Source organism: Hirundo rustica, chromosome 7, assembly GCF_015227805.2.
Source record: "Hirundo rustica isolate bHirRus1 chromosome 7, bHirRus1.pri.v3, whole genome shotgun sequence".
NCBI lineage: Eukaryota > Metazoa > Chordata > Aves > Passeriformes > Hirundinidae > Hirundo > Hirundo rustica.
Window position 1 is genome coordinate 13,202,700 of NC_053456.1, and position 17,882 is coordinate 13,220,581.

A 17,882-nucleotide genomic window follows, 5' to 3' on the forward strand; every position below is an offset into this window, starting at 1 on the left:
ACAGGTTGTCGTGTTTTCAGAGGATGAAATTTATGTTCCATGAAATATGCCGTTGCCAAAATTAATAGGTAAATGAACAAAGTGAAACAGACCATTAGAACAATTGTAATGTCACAGTTGCTGGGTTGTGGCACAAAAGCAGAAACTAATGGGTAAACATAACCATATTATAGCGACAGGAGCCATCAATGTGCAGTACACAACTGTGGTTACACGATGGAAGGCATTCGACCGATGTGAAATATGATCTAGCAGTCAGGCCAGTTGCAGGTAGTCTTGTTTGGAACAACACTTCCCTTGGCTGGTTTGTTTTAGCTGATGGAAAATTATAAATATCACCTATTTCACTCCTGTTCTACTGGAATTTCAGTTTCACTTTGATAATTTTCATGATTCTTTTTTTTTAATATCATTACGGACAATGATACAGAGATTTTTGTCTTTGCAGAAATTTTCCAAGACATGAACAGATTGTTCCTGAATATTCACGAAAATAGGAATTCAGCCAATGACCTTCAGAGTAAATGTTCAGTCTAACACCTTGAAATATTTGACGCCCTTGCCTTTATTTCTGCTCTGAAGCAATGCTTCATAATTTTAAGTGAGCACTCAAACAATATCTAATCAGTATAAACAATTCATAGACTGAACTGTGTTTATATAACATGATTAAAAAGCTTTGAATAGCTAACATAATCATAACATTCTATTAATGGACAGCTTGAAAGAAGCTACAGTAATGAATGATTCGACTAAAAAAATTGCAAAGCTCAAAGATATGCAGGATCAGATCCATTGGATTCAGTATATTTAAACTGATTTAAGCAAGTAAGATGGTGGATTAACTCCTTAGTATTTACATATTTCATTAAATTCCACTTTAGTATAAAACAAACTAAAAACCACAGAAACATTTTAAAAATTCAGATATTTAGAGGAGCTAACAAGTTCATCTAGAGCTTGTTAATGCAGTATTTATAGTCAGCGTCTAAACACTTCAGCGCTGAGATTGAAAAAGCCAGCGCTCTGTTCTTACAGAGATGTACCCTGCAATACTGAAGCAGAGAGGGGTGGAGAGGCATCTTTAAGCCTCGTTACTGGAGTGGTACAGTATAAATTAGAATACCATGTCTGGCCATTTGCTGGAGCCAGGAGTGGGATTGATGCAGGAGCTCCTCCAGATCGCTGTGCCACTCAAGGGTTTACTCATGCAGGAGGACTTTGTCAGTAACTGACTAAAATAGATTCAGAGCTGCTTTATTGTGCTAAAGTGGTTCAAAGTAGTTGGAGCACAGGAGAGAGTTGGGTGATCAACAGTTCAGCTTTCTCTCTCAGAAATTTCACTCCATGCATATGCAAAAAATAATCAGTTACTTTGGTCTTCACTGAGCAAGGTCTTTCAAGGGAATATGTAGCAGGGAATTGGGTCCTAATCATGGTCTGTTACAGAGAAGGCTGCAATGATTCAGAGCCAGCCTGAGCTACAGCTAGCGTTAATTTCTTCCTCGCATGGCAGACCAACCAGGGGTTTCTCTACACAGCAGAATAAAACTGTGCAAGTGTTATATGTGTCATACATGTGATTTAGCATGTTTCATCAGCACACAAGTGTTTCCAGTCAACAGTATGTGAATTTAGATAACTTCTGCCATCTGGTACATTAGTTGTACTTGTTTTGACCTTACACTAGTTCTTACTGAATAGATACCCTTTGCTGCTTTCACCCATGGAAAACACAAAGCCAACTGAGGTTTAAAATGCACAAGTAAATCTTGAAATTAGAGTCCTCAAAGTCCTCCTTCCATTTATCAAGAGAATGCTGTTTTACTGTTACACCATGCTACTTAAATGTGAGATATTGCTATGATGAGTGTAACCTATGACAAAAAAAGTGAAAACCTGAATACGCTAAATACAGAATTAGGTGACTAGTTGAGTGATAATATATTGCCTAACCTAATGAAAAGACATTACCTTTGAATAATGGACCACATCGTAGATTAAATTATCCCAAGGCAAGGTAGTAGGTGCTTCATGCAGACAAGGTCAATTACCTTATCCGGAAGAGCCTGTTTGAAGTGTATTATGAATAATTCACAGACATAGAAATTAGCTTTGAAAAAGTGTCCCAGCTATAATGTGGTGAAAGCATTCAATTTCTTTTTTAATGTATTTAAGATAACACCCAAAGGACAATTATAGCTGCTTAACTGTAAGACTACTTAAATGACAAGGAATGACAATTGTGTGGTCAAATTCACATAAATGCGTTATGCAAAGGGAAGCATCTCCACCGTAGTGAGATGCTGTCAGGATACAAATAACAGATTTCAAACCTCATATTGTATTTTTAAACGCTGAATGAAATTTGATCAAAGACTGATCAATTTATTAGGTTTTTCTCAATGGAGAAGATGTAGTTGTTGCTGTACTAGCTTTTTTTTGCTCTTGTTGTTCAGGCCTTTTAGTTCTTTGATTTTCTGATATGGAAACTAAGGTTCAGAGTGATTAAATTGCTCGTGTGATTTTGGAGAGTCCGACAAAAGCAAGGGTAGAACCAGAACGTTTAATTTTCCATCGTTACTCAGAAGACCAGTCTTCTGCTATAAGCACTAAATTACGCTGTTTCCAGGTTGGTGTTGTTGCAATCTAGAACTATTTAACATTAGAGTTAAAATGATGGCAGTAGCCATGGTAGCAGAATGCATACTCACTTGACATATGGTGACCTTAGGTGTGAATTAGAAATGCAATAAACCTCTAAGTCTGGGGAATAACATGCCCTCTCAGCATATTTTGATTCCACAGGCAAAACAATAACCTTAGCTTTCTCTCTTTGACTTTGCAATAAGTGGTAACGGCCAGGGGAAATCCCTCAGGGGCTGCGGTTTTCTAAGATGCCTGGCAAGAAGATGGCTAATTCATCAGGTACCTCGGTTTAAGTGTTGAAATGTAATAGTGACATTTCATGGCCTCTGAGTTTACCAGCTTTATTTGCTTCAAAGGGAGAGTTCAGCAGAATTTTAGAGGGTGCTGTGGAATCGTGTATCTAATGAGGCGTACAGCCTTCCCAGTCCTGTTTCCATTCACCTCAATGTCAAGAATCCCATTTAGCTCAGCAGGAACATGTCTAGGACCCTGGAACTTTCAAAGGATGGTTTGAATAAAGGGGAATAAAAATTTGGCACAGAGTTCAATTATAAAACAAGCTGGTAAAATATGTGATGAAATAGGAATCCACCACAGAGATAGGAATGGAAACTTCTATTGAAGCAAACCCACTGAAAATGTTGGTTTTTTGCTTGTAGTTAGGTTTTTTGCAGTCTCCATCATCCATCTTTTCTCCAAGGATCAATTCTCCAAAAAAAGCTCAAGAATTTCCTTTCCTCCCTCTTCACACAGTTGTTGGCCTCCACCCCTGTGTTTTCTGTGAGGACTTGATAAAGACTAATCTGAGTCTAAGAGACTTGCAAGCTGATGTTCTCATTTGCATGCAGGAATGTGAACAGATGTTTACATAGTAGTGTTAAGTAGGACAGCTGTTTGGGAGTCATTTATGTATTTCATTTAAAAGCAAAGCTTTATGGTTAAAATTTTTACTGACAATGTGGAAGACGAAATTCAGACAAATGCATTTCTTCCTATGCTAGGGGTGGCTTCTTTTATATTCATCAGTTTTCTGTATCTCTGAATTTACAACATCATACAGATACCTCTTACCTAAACCCCTGGGTAAATGCACTTTACCTTGGCCAGGTGCCTGTGGGTGGAAGAAAATATATGGCGCAGCATCAACATTGCTAAATGCTGTTTGACTGAGGGAAGAAAAATATCACTGAGGTTAGGGGAGGGAAGTTGTCCCTTTTCTTTGCAGGAGATGGCTTATTGCTGATTGTTTTTGCAGTCTGTTTGTAATGAAGCGTGCATCAGGGTAATATTTGCCTTTGCATTTGTTCTGCGCTTCAGATGGGAGGAAATCCTTAAAGCGTATTACAGTCATAAATGTGTAGCTTGTATTTATTAATTTCCTAACATAAATCTGCATAGAAAAACTTCCGTTATGGAGGTGTACATATGCATGTATGGAGGTGTACATATGCATGAAGCATATCTGTAGAGAGAAGAGGTTGGAGGGAGGAGCTTTCATATATTTTTAAAAGAAGTTTGCCTCTCAAAGATTTATATTTTAAATATGAGGTCTGATCTTGTTCATGACTCCATTTCCCCTGATGCCTGTTCCCCTTAGGCTCCGTATTTGGAAAGAAAGCAAGCAAATGATGTAGACTGTTAAATGAAGGTGACTGATCCCTGTTACTTCTTGCACAGTGTTTGGAGAACTCTAATGTATTAATGTAAACCTGGTCAATATCCTACACCAGTCTGAGAGAAAAACTTACCTGCCTCAGTTGTGTTGTGTCCACCCAAACACCACTACCTGATAGACATGCCTGCATCTCTTCAAGCCAGTAGTTGATGGGATTTGTAGTAAGTTATACTTGGCTGGAGGAAAGTACACTTAATTAAGGAGCCTTAAGGAAAGAAAGATAAGGTGATGCATGTGATGATCTTATGGACTTTTGATTCAAGGCATTGATGCAGCCCACAGAAGGGTTTGTCTCACCAGTTGTAATGAAAGGCCTATGGTAGAGAGTTATTTTGTATGTAAAGTTCTTGATTCTCACTTTGTAGACAGAATGGCTCCAATGCTTCTTTCTTTGACCATTAAATACAGAAGACACATATGCCTGTTCAGCTTTGGGAAAGAGAGGAAGGACTAAGGCTTCTTGAGATTGCATGGTTGTCATTTTTCTGCAGCCTCTGCCCATTCCAGTATTCACTGCAGTGCTCAAGTACAGCTCAGTTCTTCCTTAACCTCCAGGAGCAGAAAACTGCCTTCAGCTGCATAATAATCTCTGTTAGTGACTGTAGAGCTACGGAGCAGAGCTGAACAGTTCATCTTCTATCCAGTACAGTCTGTGCAGGAATAAGTACACACCCATGCTTGTTATAGCTGTATAGAGAGATACACAGGAACCTGAGACCAATTAAGTAGCAAAAAATAGGAGATCTATTTGAAAGATGTAAACCTGTTGCTAACAGGGTGAAGAAAAAAGATCTGCCAATTGATTAAGCAGTCCCACAGAAAAGACAGATTGTTGTCATCATGACCTTTAAGGCTGGTCAGGATACATCAATAGAAGCACCTTCTGAGTACAGTGTTTTATGATATTTTTTCATTTACATTCTCTTGTTTTTCTCTTTACGTGCTGGCTTGAAGCCAGGTCATTTCATGGTCTTGCCTATACATATGTTCTGCTACAGCTGCATTTTTCCAAAGTGCCCAATTTCACAGCACTCCAGCCTTCCTTAGGATGACAAATGGTGCCCCTGCTGCTCTGACCAACAGAACTGTAATTGCAGCCTGAGACGAGGACAGCTGAACTAACGCCATGCTGCAGTTTGGGTATATCCTTAAGTTGAAATCTGACTGCATGTGCTTATTGTAGCTGAGTTTCCAATTCCACCACTTAAGGCATTAACTGCTGACATTAATTGTAACATTGAGGAAAGCAGAATTGCTCTACGGTTGAAAGGAGTGTCAAATCAGCAGTTATTTATTTACCATTGCTCTGTAATATGTTGTAACACATCAGACTATAAAAAAGTTTAATGAGTTGCAGTAATGCCTCTCAGAGATACTGGAATGCAGTTTGACAAGTTATAGGGAGTTTTTTTGATCACTTTCTTTAGTTGCTGAGTTGGTTCGTTTTCCATTGGTGGGGTTTCTTTTATAAAGCTTAAACCCAGACTTTCTGCACTGCTGTGCTGGACTTTTTGATCATAGGAAATACAACTCAGAGTTGTCTTTTGCCAAGTAACATGCTTTAAGAACAAAAAATAAGCAATCCAGTTCAACTGGTGCTGTGAGATTTCGATTCAGTAGGGGTGTGACAAAAGGGTAGGAGGAGAGGCTCAGAGTGTGGTTTATACACTGTCCAAGCTGCCTTCCTGGCTCATAATTGGTGTAAGGCTCAGAAATGTGCTTATATTACTCTCTAAGCTCTTTTCTGGGTGTTGGTGTCATTTTGTAGTTGTTTACAGTGCCTGTCTTGTGGTAGACAATATTGCATGCTCTTCCCAGGCACTTTACAGCTTTTTTTGCGATTAAAAACAAACAAAACAAAACCAAACCAACAAACAAACAAACAAAAATCCGAAACAAAAGTAAAAGAAACAAAACCCCCAAAGTTATGGCATTTATCTACAACTTCATGGGGCGCGATACTGGACTCCTTTCTTACTCAAGATTCTCACTTACCCAAGTAGTATTACAGGAAACTTCAGATAAAGAACTGGAGATTTGACCTCATTTTCCAAAGGTGTATTTTCAAAACAGAAACACCATCCTAATAATACCTGAGAGTGCTACTATCAGTTTTAAGAAAATCCTTTAATTTATTTAATTAGGGACTGCAGCTTTAAAGTGATCAGCAATATGTTACTATCTCTTCTAATTTATGTTCTATTAAGACTGTTTTTTTTATTTTTACTCCAGTCCAGATATTCAGGATATTTACTGATGATACTTTCTGATTTCTTTGAGATCAATCTGAGCCCTGAAATTCAGTAGTTATAATCATCCATTTACAGCAGCCAGCCAGTGGTTGCACTCCAAAAAGGCACACTGTGGAAATGACATTGTCCTAATGACTTTCTGGTTGGATTCACCCTGTGTAAATAGATGTTATTCTCTAACTGTCAGCTGTGCTGTATTAACCTGGGGGCTGAAGGACAAGGTGTGTTCTCATTGTTTCATGAATCAATAGTGCTAATAAAGATTCTCTATACCTGAATCTAGATTTTATTATTCTTAGAAGCTGCCATTGCAAGTGCAATGAGAACAAAATTAATCTGTCTTTTGTGGAGGGTTGTCAAATCTGGAGACAGTCCATTTGAGACACTAGTGACTCTATTGGTGCAATGTGAGCAGGGGTTAAAAAAAGTAATAATAAGGATCCTTTTCTCATCATTAATACTCGTAGTTAAAACTGCAAATACAGGAAACAGTTCTGTTGAGTAAGGTAATTCCATTTTTACTCAGACACTTTTCAAAATAAAGGAGTGGGGAAGAACTGTTATTAGTGTATGTAGTTTCTCCCAAAGGACCAAGCAAAGATTGCTTTCCACAGCATGTTTTTCTGTAACTCATCCAGTATCCTATTAAATGTCCCAAATGTCCCCATTTTATCTATTTTCTTTTTCTAGTTTATCCAGTTGCATCTCACTGTGGGCATAATCCAGCCAATTGTCCATGATTTCTAGCAAGAATTGTATTAATCCTTGATTAATTCAACTCAACTTTAATCCAGCTGGCCAGTGTTCATAAACGAGCAACCTGCTCTGAGTTATACCCTGACTTTCAGACCACTCTTAGGCCAGGCTGTAGCCTAGTGGTTTTTTGTGTTTCTTGGTGAAAGGCTCAGGCTGATAAGGCTGGTGAGAGCACCTGAACCTGGGAGCTGTGCAGAGCTGGGGGCTCCATTGTTGCACTATGTGGAGTGCACGAGGTGCGAAGTGCTACAGTTAAGGTCATTACTCTTCATCCATGCCCAGTCCCTAGGGTTTGAGCTGTCACAATGGATAATTCAAGAGTAAATGGGTCAAATATATAACTAATTTTTTTTACCCTCTTTAAAAATAGGTCCTTCAAGCCTGTATGTCACTTGCTGCATACCTGCAGATGGTGCTTTTGCCTGACCCAGTAACAGCCACAGAGTCTTTCTAAGGAATTCTTACATCCTGAATCTGTTTCAGAACAGTTAGAAGCAGGGGGCTGGACTAAATTGTCTACAGAGGTCCTCTCCAGCCTCAGCTGTTCTGTCTTTCTGTGAGCAGCCTGATGAGTGAGTGCAAATCAGCACAGCTACCTTGATTTCACTGGAGCTGGATGCTTCTATACTGGTTGCTGGATCTGTCCATTATTATTCCTGGAAAATAATAGTAAATGAATGAGCTACAAAGTGTTTATTCCTGGAAGTCTTTTCTGGGACAGTTGCTTATAATGTAGTTTTACTGTTCTGTAAAAGTTTTCTCACTTCAACATTTCCAGGAAAAAAAAAAGAAAAAAGTTTACGGTTTGATGCACCATTCATAGTCATTGATGCTTCAACTATTCCCCTTTGTCTTCTGCAATCTTATTTCTAGCCTCTGAAAGTGCTTTCATCTATGAAAACTTAAATAGCATTTAAGAACACAAACTGCTGTGATAAACTACTACTCTCACCTTGCAGTATTTTATAAGGTGCATTAGTTCAGTGCTCTCTCCTTTCCCTGTGGCCCTTTCACATCCATTATGAAATCCTTTAAAAAGAAAGCTCTGAAGAGCATATGATGTGTCTAAACTTATAAACTCACTCATCTCTTCCATGCTTTCCTCCATTCCACGTGGACACCTCAACCAGTTAGCTCAGGAGATAAGGTTGATAAGACTTCAGTAGGACACAGAGAGAGTGGGTTGTGTTACTGTCTTACTAGAGGGTGGCTGCAAATGTCACTCCTGTTGTCTTCCTCAGGCTCTAGAGAACCACTGAGGAGTGTTGGTCTGCCGCAGGTGTAGAGAACCCCAAAATCACACATGATTATTCACTGCCCGGTGGCACTTTCACAAGAACTGGAATTAAATAATCTGGTTTCTTTATTAATCTGTTAATTCAGCATTTGCTACTATTTATTCTCACTAGCTATTTTTATACTTCTGCGGAAGAACTGATTATGAATGAAAGACCATTTCCTGGGCACTGTATCGAGCCACTTCATGAGGTGGCATTCCAGTGGAAATAGTTGCTAATGAGGATGAGAATGAACACTGAAGAGCTGCTTGAGCAGTGTGAGGGCAAGAGATGACGGGTTCATCATATTGCCATTATTCCTACTGCCTGTACCACTGATATAGGGAAAAAAATCCAGGCATCTGCTGAGCAGGAGCTGCTCCTCTGGCCCAGGCAGGATTGTGTTGGAGCCCACTGTGGCTTATCCATGGTCATTATTCACTTGGAATTGAATCCAGAGCATTGATGGGTTTCTGGTCCCAGTACAGAGTAAGGATGTGGCAGGACATGCATCAATGTCATAAGCTTATCTGTTAAGGCAGTGTCAGGCTTGTTTATCTGAATTTACCTGGAGGATTTAAGCTAAACAGTGAAAATAGGAAAAGGGGAATGAGGAAGACGAAAAGGAGTTGAAAGCAAGAGGGAAAATTTTGAAGTGAAGGTGAGCTGGAATGCAGAAAATAGAGGAAATTAGATATTTTTTTTGTTTCAGCAGGGTAGGATATCCAGTTCATCTTCAGCAAAACTGCTGAGGATTCAAAGCTGCCGTTACCTGTTTTTTTCATTTGTCCCTAAAATCTTCTTTGGGTTGTTTGTTGTTGCTTGTCCTTCCCAGCCTGCATGCCTTCAGGTGTTCACATAGTTTCTGTTGTTTGTGGGAGTCCCACTTGCATCCTTCAGGAAACTTGTCACTTGGCCAGAATTTTTTTTGAGAAAACAACACAGCCTGGGCTGGCAGAGGAGAATGCAAGTACTCATTTTCAGCCTTCTTAGGCCTTCAGCTGGGAAATTCATGAGGCACAAAATTTTAGTTTTGATGTAGCTTTAATGTTCCTCAACATTTAAAAGTCTTTGGGTTTGAAATCCTTATGCTCATCCTCAAATCTGTCTCTCGAAGGCTTGACGATGATTGTGCTTTTGGCGAGGCGCTCCAAGTGTGCAGTGGCATTTAACTCTGTCATTGCAGCTCAGCAGTTCAGCTCATTAGGCTCCTGTTGAATGTAGAAGAAGCGAAGGTCCGTGTTTATTTACCTTCTTTCTGCCCATTCTCATCTATGAGAATATCTTAAGGACTCCAGAAGAACAGAGCACACTGTGATAACAGCTGCTTCAGAGGGAGAGCAGTTTCTCTGCTTAGGAGAAGCAGACAAATGCTACTGTGTGTTTTTTCTTGGTTTGTTTGTTTTTTTTTTTAAAGTAATTACTTCAGCCCGCAACTCTGTGAAAGCAGTGTACCTTGGCAGCAAAGCTGTATAAAAAGAAACAAAATGTCAGCAAAGTACTGCCTTTTCCCCCTTTTTCCTAACCACACTTAACAAAATAATTTTAGAATGAGGAGCAAACTTTGCGATCTTGCCTGTTGGGTAGTTCCACTGGCATTAGCAGGACTGCTTCAATTTTGGATAGCTGATTTGAATAATGACAGAACCTGACAAGAAATTTTAATCAAATTCAGTGAGATGCTTCGCAATGTTGGCTGGCACAGTTGGTACACAACAGAAAAAGTGACTTTGTGCAGGGTTTGACCACCTGTGATTTCAAATACAACCATCTTTGTCATCTCTGAAAGTTAGGGCAGTGATTTGTGGGTAATAGTTTTAAGAGAGAAAAAGGACTATAAAACCGTACGATTGCCATGGGGAAGGTTTTAAGTAAAGGAAGGAAGCATTAGATAGTTATTATGTCTGTACTGAAAAAAGATGAGATAGGCATAAAACAGGTGTGTGTCCCCATGGAAGCAGAGTAGTGTGGTACAAAACCGACCAGGTGGCTCACCGTGTAGGTGATGTTTAAATGAACCATGTCACTGGGGAATCTCATTTTTTCCTGGGCTGTATTGCTGTATTTTTTTTTTTTTTCTTTCTTTCTTTTTTTTTCTTTTCTTTTTTTTTTTTTTCCTCAAAGTAACCTGATCTTGAATTAAAAGCAGAGTTGATTGTGCCTGACATCTTGGGGGGTGAGTGTTGCTTCCACATGGTGGGGGCAGAGCCATGAGACCCTCACCAAGGGTTGTAAACCAAAGAGCAGCACTTTCACTCTTAAATCTCAGCATCCCCTTCAAAGAATGGGCAGCATGCCGTGGTTAATGCAGCACAGCCTGAGCTCACCCTGCTTTGACTTATCTGTTTATTTTCCCAGTGATGGGAGTTGTTGTTTAAACCAATACAGATTCTGAGTCATTAATACCACTGACTTCACTGAACAAACAGCCTCTAAGAAGGTATTAATTATGTGTTTTCAACTAAGTATGAAATATTTCTCCAATTTGTCCAGAATTATTTTAAATAGTTTTTTATTTGATTTATCAAAACTGTGGGGTTTTTTCCCTGGTGAAAGGCCAAATGGGAAGAATTTGGTTTTGTGTCAATTGAATGTTAAAAATTCCAATATAAAAGGCTGTAAAAGGAAAAAAAGATCTTGGTAAATCCTTGCAAAAATATTGAGTCAGTTTTCCCTTCTCACTGCTTTCTCCATTTATTCAACAGCCTTTTAAAAAATTATTATCTGAGATGATAATTTGTACTCTGATTTGGCCTCTGAATTCAGTTACTCAGGTGGAAATTGCCTCATAGGTTTGTGTATATATACAGACATATGTATGAAAAAAATCTGCTAACTGCTTGTTTTACATACTGTTCAATGTATCAGGTGAGCCATTTGCAGGATTTGATGTTGTTGAGGTGGTTACTGCAAACGGATATTTTATGGTTTTGAGTGAGGTTTCAAAGAACTGGCTTTTCTTGCTCTGTGCAATTCTACAATCAGTATTTTCCTAATTTTCACTACCTCTTGATATGTGAATCTTTCCTTTTAAGGGAAAACATCATTCATGTAAATTAATTTACATTTTCATCAGTAAAATTTAAAGATGTAAGATTTTACAAATTCAGTTCTGCTTAACTTGGTTTGAATTTGGAGGACAAAATAAACATGAAGATTGCCAATGTTGTTTGAATACAATATGCTTTCAGTGTTTCAAAAGACAAATGCAAATAAATTGACCTGAAGTGGTGGTGGAAAAAAAACTAACTGACCCATTTCAATTGCTTGGGTATCTCAAAAACCTTAACTGTCTTAGGGGTAAGTGCTGTGTCAGACTTTAGGTTTACACAGCACAGGAGTTTAACACAGGATCAAATTTATCTTGCTATGTTTCCATAATTAGATTTTTGTTTGTTGCCATAGCAAGAACAAACTGACAAATCATGCAGGGAAATCTTGACAAATATTTTAAATATAATACTTCTAAAAATGCATAGCTTTGTTTTAACTCACACTATAAAAACATAAAATTCAGTATTAAGAGTTTCTGCCTATATAAAGGCAAACCAAGTCCACAGAGTTGCTTGGAATTTATACACACAGTGATATGTGTATAATGTATATAAATGCTCTTTGGAATATGCTGCTTCTGCCACTCCTTCAGCTTCTGAGTGCCTATGAAAATAATTTTTGAAAAAATGCCATTTAAAACATGAGCAAACCTACACCTTTGAAAATAACTTGCATTGCTACAAATATCAGTGCTTCCTAATACAGAAAATGAGAGAACTGTCAGTATAAGGAAGATTTAAGAAGAGAGGTTTTTTTAAGCTGGTTGAAGGACACCAAATATACATTCAGCCATTCATGTCCCTAGAAGAGGCAGATACGCAGTGCAGGTGAATTTGATCTCAATCTGCATCTCCTGAGGATCACTGGAAACCGGTTCCACGTGTCTGTTATGCTCTTCACAGTCCTCAGCCTCTGAGCTGGTGAAGAACGTGGTTGGTGCCAGCCTTGCTGCTGCTGAGGCAGATTCCTACAGGGAGCTGCCAATGACCAGCTGAGTGAAGCACACTGGTGGAGCAGATGTAGGAAATCTGCTGGAGAACTGACGGCAGAGAGGAGCATGACCCTCCCTGCCTTGCTGGTTGCACACAGACTGAGTTCTTGTCCGTGTACTGCAGTATTGAATATGTCAGGGTTTCCAGGGTCTCACTTGGCTCTTTGGATGCACACACCCAGCTGTTGAACAGAGAATCCACAGAAGAGGATACCCCTTATTCTTTCCTTTCAGAAGATCTGTGCCAGCTATACCTTCTATAGTCTGTGCCTGACAACATAAAGGAGTACTTGGTTTGATACAAAATTTGGTCTGCCTGCTCAGTTATTTTCTATTATTTCATAATTCATTATAATTACATCCTATCATCATGTTTTTCATATTATTACAATATGCTTATGTTATATTTATTATAATACTGTATTAAATTATGGTAAAAAAACCCCAGTGATATAAATATCACAGCTGTTTCTAGATGTTTCCAGACAATGGCATTACTGTCATCCTGTCCTCTGCAGGAAATACAACCAAAAAATTGCCTTTTTTGAAGATTTTGTTATCAAAATTGAATACTTCCTAAGGCAGCTTAAGCAGAGGATTTTTTTCCATTATAAATAGAAAAAAAAAATGCACAGAAAAGAATACTTATAATTGTGCAGTAGGCTTTTGACAACCTTTTTTTACTAAATAATGCATTGCTAGGAACAGTGTAAGCACATAATTAAGAAATAGTGGCACTCATTATTAATGGACTTTTTAGCTTAGAAATATTAAAGTAGAACTCTACTGACTTATGTTACCATAAGGTGAGGGGATCATTTTAAATCCTTGCTTAATGTCATTGATTCGGTCTGTGGCTTCACCACAGAAGGGAAATTAATTAATTTTGAAGTGGTGGAGAATTGATAATGCTTTGAAAAAAAATTGTAGTACCATGATTACAGAAGTTAAGATTCTGCAACAAATCTACAGACCTAGAAGAAAGAATTTTAATCAACACAAGCTGGCCAAACTCAATCTCAGTGCAAGAGATCCTCTAGCTCTGCCAAGGTATAATGGTGTAAACTTTCTGGAAAGAACTGAGATTGATTGGCACTGCTTGTGAGGTATTGGTTTACTTCACCATTACAGGTATGTGACATACAATGTAAGTTTCAGAATTCCTAATTGCTGAAAAGCTCTGATTTCTCATGTGTTAAAACCTAAGCATTTGGAGAAGAGTTTTGAAGAATCAGGGCATCATTTTCCTTAATACTACCATTTATTTATAGGGGACTAGTTAGTGAAAAAAAAATCAGCTCATCTTGGGTAATGATGGCAGAACTCTGCCTAATAAATAGAATTTTGGAAAAGACACTGTTTTTTATAGCCTGTTCCCTTGATGATCTGAGATTGTTTCTTATAATGTTGACTGCTTTATTTTTAGCGCTGTATTTAATTTAGTTGTAAATGACTCAAACTGTGGTGCTTCTAACACTTCCCTAGTCTATACCATAAATCTGAATATGCATGTGTTTGCTTGGTATTGCTCAATAAAACAAATAATAACAGATCTGAAAAAGACATCACAAAATTACTTATTCTTAATACACGCGAAGGATTGCTTATTTCACTGCTATGTTTAAGTAAATAATGACTTCCTCCAAAGGAAACTGACACAGATTGTATTTGATTAATGAATACCATTATTTGCTGTTGGCCTAAAGAATTTATCTAATTTTTTTTTTTTTCCAGAATGGGCACTTTTAAAATTAGATTAAGCACTTCTATATAATATCTATTTCTACTCCTAGACAAATCACCCTTTTATTCAATTAACATTACTATTCCAAGCTTTACTGAGTAATTTCCCAATAATATCATATAGAATTGTTTCACTGGCTGCAGCAATCAACCTCTGCAAGAAAATCAGCTGAATAGAAAAGAATGAAAGTATAAATGTGTTGACAAAACTATGAGGCCTAATATGAGTGTGTACATTTTTGTAAGATGAATCTTTAGATGTACTTAGATTGTGTTTTTCTAATGAGTACCTCCGGGTATTGGTCAAATTCGTCATGTCTTAATTGTTGGTATCAAGAGAATGGAGTTGCTCTTCCTATTTTTATTTTCCTTTTTTTATGCATTTACAGTTCAGCAGTCTAAGCTTAGAAGAAAAATAAACATGAATTAATTTTGCCAAGTGATTCTAAAACTCATTTTAATTAGTCCCCTACATTCTACAGTTAACCTTGATTGCATTTCATAATTTAGATTTTCTTGCCCTGTATAATGAGAAATACTCCCTACTAATAATGTTAGTAAATCAGAAGAATAAATGGATGCATCTTTCTTCATTAGCCATACAGTTTATTTTTCCAAGCTCCTTTGATCAAAAAATATTGATATGTCAGTTTTGTTAAATTTTGTACCATCTACCTGGATGTATAACTGATTACATTTCTTGATTTAAGGATTAAGGAGTCAATGAAAAAGCTGAGCTGAAAGACAAAGTCAGTCTCAGAAAATGTTCATCTCTGAATTTCATTACATCAGATTCTGCTTACTCTATCTGACTAATGCTTAATGCTTGATGCATAATGGATTCTGAAATGTGAACAAAAAACCTGTCTTGGTTTATATAAATACATAGATCTTAAAGCCCCTGTAGATAGAAAATAGCTTTACAGAGATAAATTGATTCCCAAGCAGGGAAGTATTTTTTCCCACTTATCTCCTACCTGTTTTAATATCTTACCGAGCTTTACATTTGCAAATTCTACCCATGGAGAATACATTAAAATTCCTAATCTTGCTCCCTGAGAAACCGATAGAAATTTTAGTCTTAGTTTTGAGAGGCACTGTGTTAAGTTCATAGTAATAGATCAGTTAGGGTGTTATTTCTGTAGATTTTTGTTCTTTATATCTGACTCTTAAGGTAAGAAATCCTGATCAAGGGCTAGAGGCTCCTGCAAAATCAGTTGACACTACAAGAGGTCCTTGTCCAATACTGTATGGGACAGTACAATCGGAGCGGTGTGAGTTGTGGCAGGAGAATTGTTTTCAGTCTCCTTCAGTGATCAGATCTACCACCAGTGTCACACAAAAGCCACTGGACACAGCTGGTGCAGACAGTGGTGTTGTGTTCGCCATTCCAAAGTCTTTGCAGCTGAAAGGTGTCAAGGTTCTTGTGAGTAACTGGAACGAGAGCCTTAAGGGTAAACAGCTGCATCTCAAAGCAAATGGGATTACAACAGAAACATTGCTTTCTCAACATATGTTCCATAAAATGGAACTTGGGGCAAAGTTTGTGGTTTGTTACTTTGCAGTTTGCATCTTTTCTTTGAGTACTGTCTAACATGTCCACCTCCATTCTCTTCTGCATTCTCAGGAGAATCCAGTTTGCTTATCAAGTTCTCTTTCTCTCTCTTTTTCTCTTTTCTCTTCCCCCCCCTCCCCCCTCTTTTTCCCTTTCATCCAGATGGAGTGCCATTTGCTTGGTGGGTTGGCCGTGCCAATGAAAAGCATCTTTACTGGGGAGGATCTCTTCCGGGCATTCAACAGTGTGCATGTGGATTGGAAGAAAGTTGTCTGGATATGAGATATTTTTGCAACTGTGATGCAGATAGAGAAGAATGGTAATAATTTTAACATGTATAGCAGTGTCTGTGTGAAGAGGTAGGGGTAGGAAGTAGGGCAAGAGGGCTTAAATCTTTCCTGCTTCACAGTTCAGGAAGCTTGAATGGCTTGAGTATAATCTGATAAGAATTAAAATGAAACTAGAATATGGATTTCTGATTTTATCTTAGTTTTTTGGGGGCTTTTTTTTTTGTTTGTTTATTTTTTAACCAAAGACAACTGGTTGAAGCAGGTTGCTGGAATGAGTCGTCTTCAAAAAAACTTTTTTGTTGAATGCCAAATCCAGTAATTCTATTTGCTTAAAAGTTTTGATTCAACTGGAGCATTGCATGAATAAAGGCTTTATGAGGTTATTTCATAGTGTACATCAGAGCAGAAAATTAAGGCCTAGACAGCAAAATTCAGATACAGCTAAACAGGAAGTAACTTAACAGTCTTGTATTTTTCTTATGAAACAGTATAATGTCCTTAACTTTCTATTACATTGGATCTCAAGCTTTTTAAGGTCAATAGGAAGAGTTGTTTGGCTTCTGTAGATTTTGGTTCAGTCTCAATAGGAAGTTTTAGAGTCACAGCATGAAAATTCAAAGCTTTCCTTGGGTTCTGACCTTTGTTGTGCTCTGATGCTGTATGAATTTGGGAAGGCCACTGTAGTGATGTGAGAGTGATTTTATTAAGTTATTTGTGTAAGATTTTTAAGTTATTTTTGTAATGGTTTAGTCCACTGTACCCCCCTGTGTTCTTTAATAGTTTTCCCCCTTATGAGTTAGGTATATAACTAGACGTTATATGCCAATCATTTCTCCCCTGCACCTGTCCCTGTCAATCCCCTCCCCATCGTGGTCACCCTGTCTGTCACTTCGAGACCCTTCCCTGGATTCTGGAAAGATCCAGGAGAGGTGTCGAGTGGTAGGCTGGTGCCCGGGGAATCCCCTCCTACCCTCCTGTGATTCATTAATAGTTTAGAAGTTGACACCCCTGTTACCACCCCTGTGTTCCCTGGTTGGCTGACCCGTTGTCAGCCCTCTCCCGTTTATAAGTGGCTGTCAAGCTTTGATCTCTGCTCTCTCTGGGCAGCCGTGGTCTGAGGCGGAGCTCTTTGCTGGACTCCCCTTAATAAACTACCTTCTACCCTGCCTAAAGAGAGACGACTCTTTTTCCGCCACCGCAGTTGCAAACTCCATCAGGTCCACTCGCTGGTGTGGGGAACCAAGAACCTACCGGGAGGAGGTTACTCGCCCTGCCGATCCTCGTTGTGGCAGTGCAGAACTGAGCTAGCCTGCACGCCTGCCAGGCGCGAGAGGACACTGCTATAGGCCACCTCACGATCTCCAGTCATTCTCTTCACTTTGAGACACTCCAGCCACTAAGAGCTAGCTGATGAACTTTCCAAATGTGTTTGAGGGGACTGAAATGCCATATGAGTGTTGGAAGTACAGTTTGAAACACTGAACATAGACGTCAAAATTCTGCTCACTTAGTCTCCCTTCTAGACCACCCACTGGTAGGATCTGCTGTCCTTTATCTGAAGAAAAAGATATTTTAATCTCGAGTAGTTGAGAAATTATGGATAATGGAAGTAGGCAAAAAATGTCATAGGCTGCTGTGTT

General features: G+C 38.5%; 1 protein-coding gene across 1 annotated transcript in view; it reads left to right on the forward strand.

The window, feature by feature from the left end:
• Positions 1-17,882, forward strand: part of CNTNAP5 (contactin associated protein family member 5) — a 270,985-nt gene that overhangs the window by 202,308 nt on the left and 50,795 nt on the right. The window contains exon 14 of the mRNA XM_040068846.2: positions 16,115-16,271. Within this exon, the coding sequence (XP_039924780.1) occupies positions 16,115-16,271 (157 nt within the window). The remainder of the gene's footprint in view (positions 1-16,114; positions 16,272-17,882) is intronic.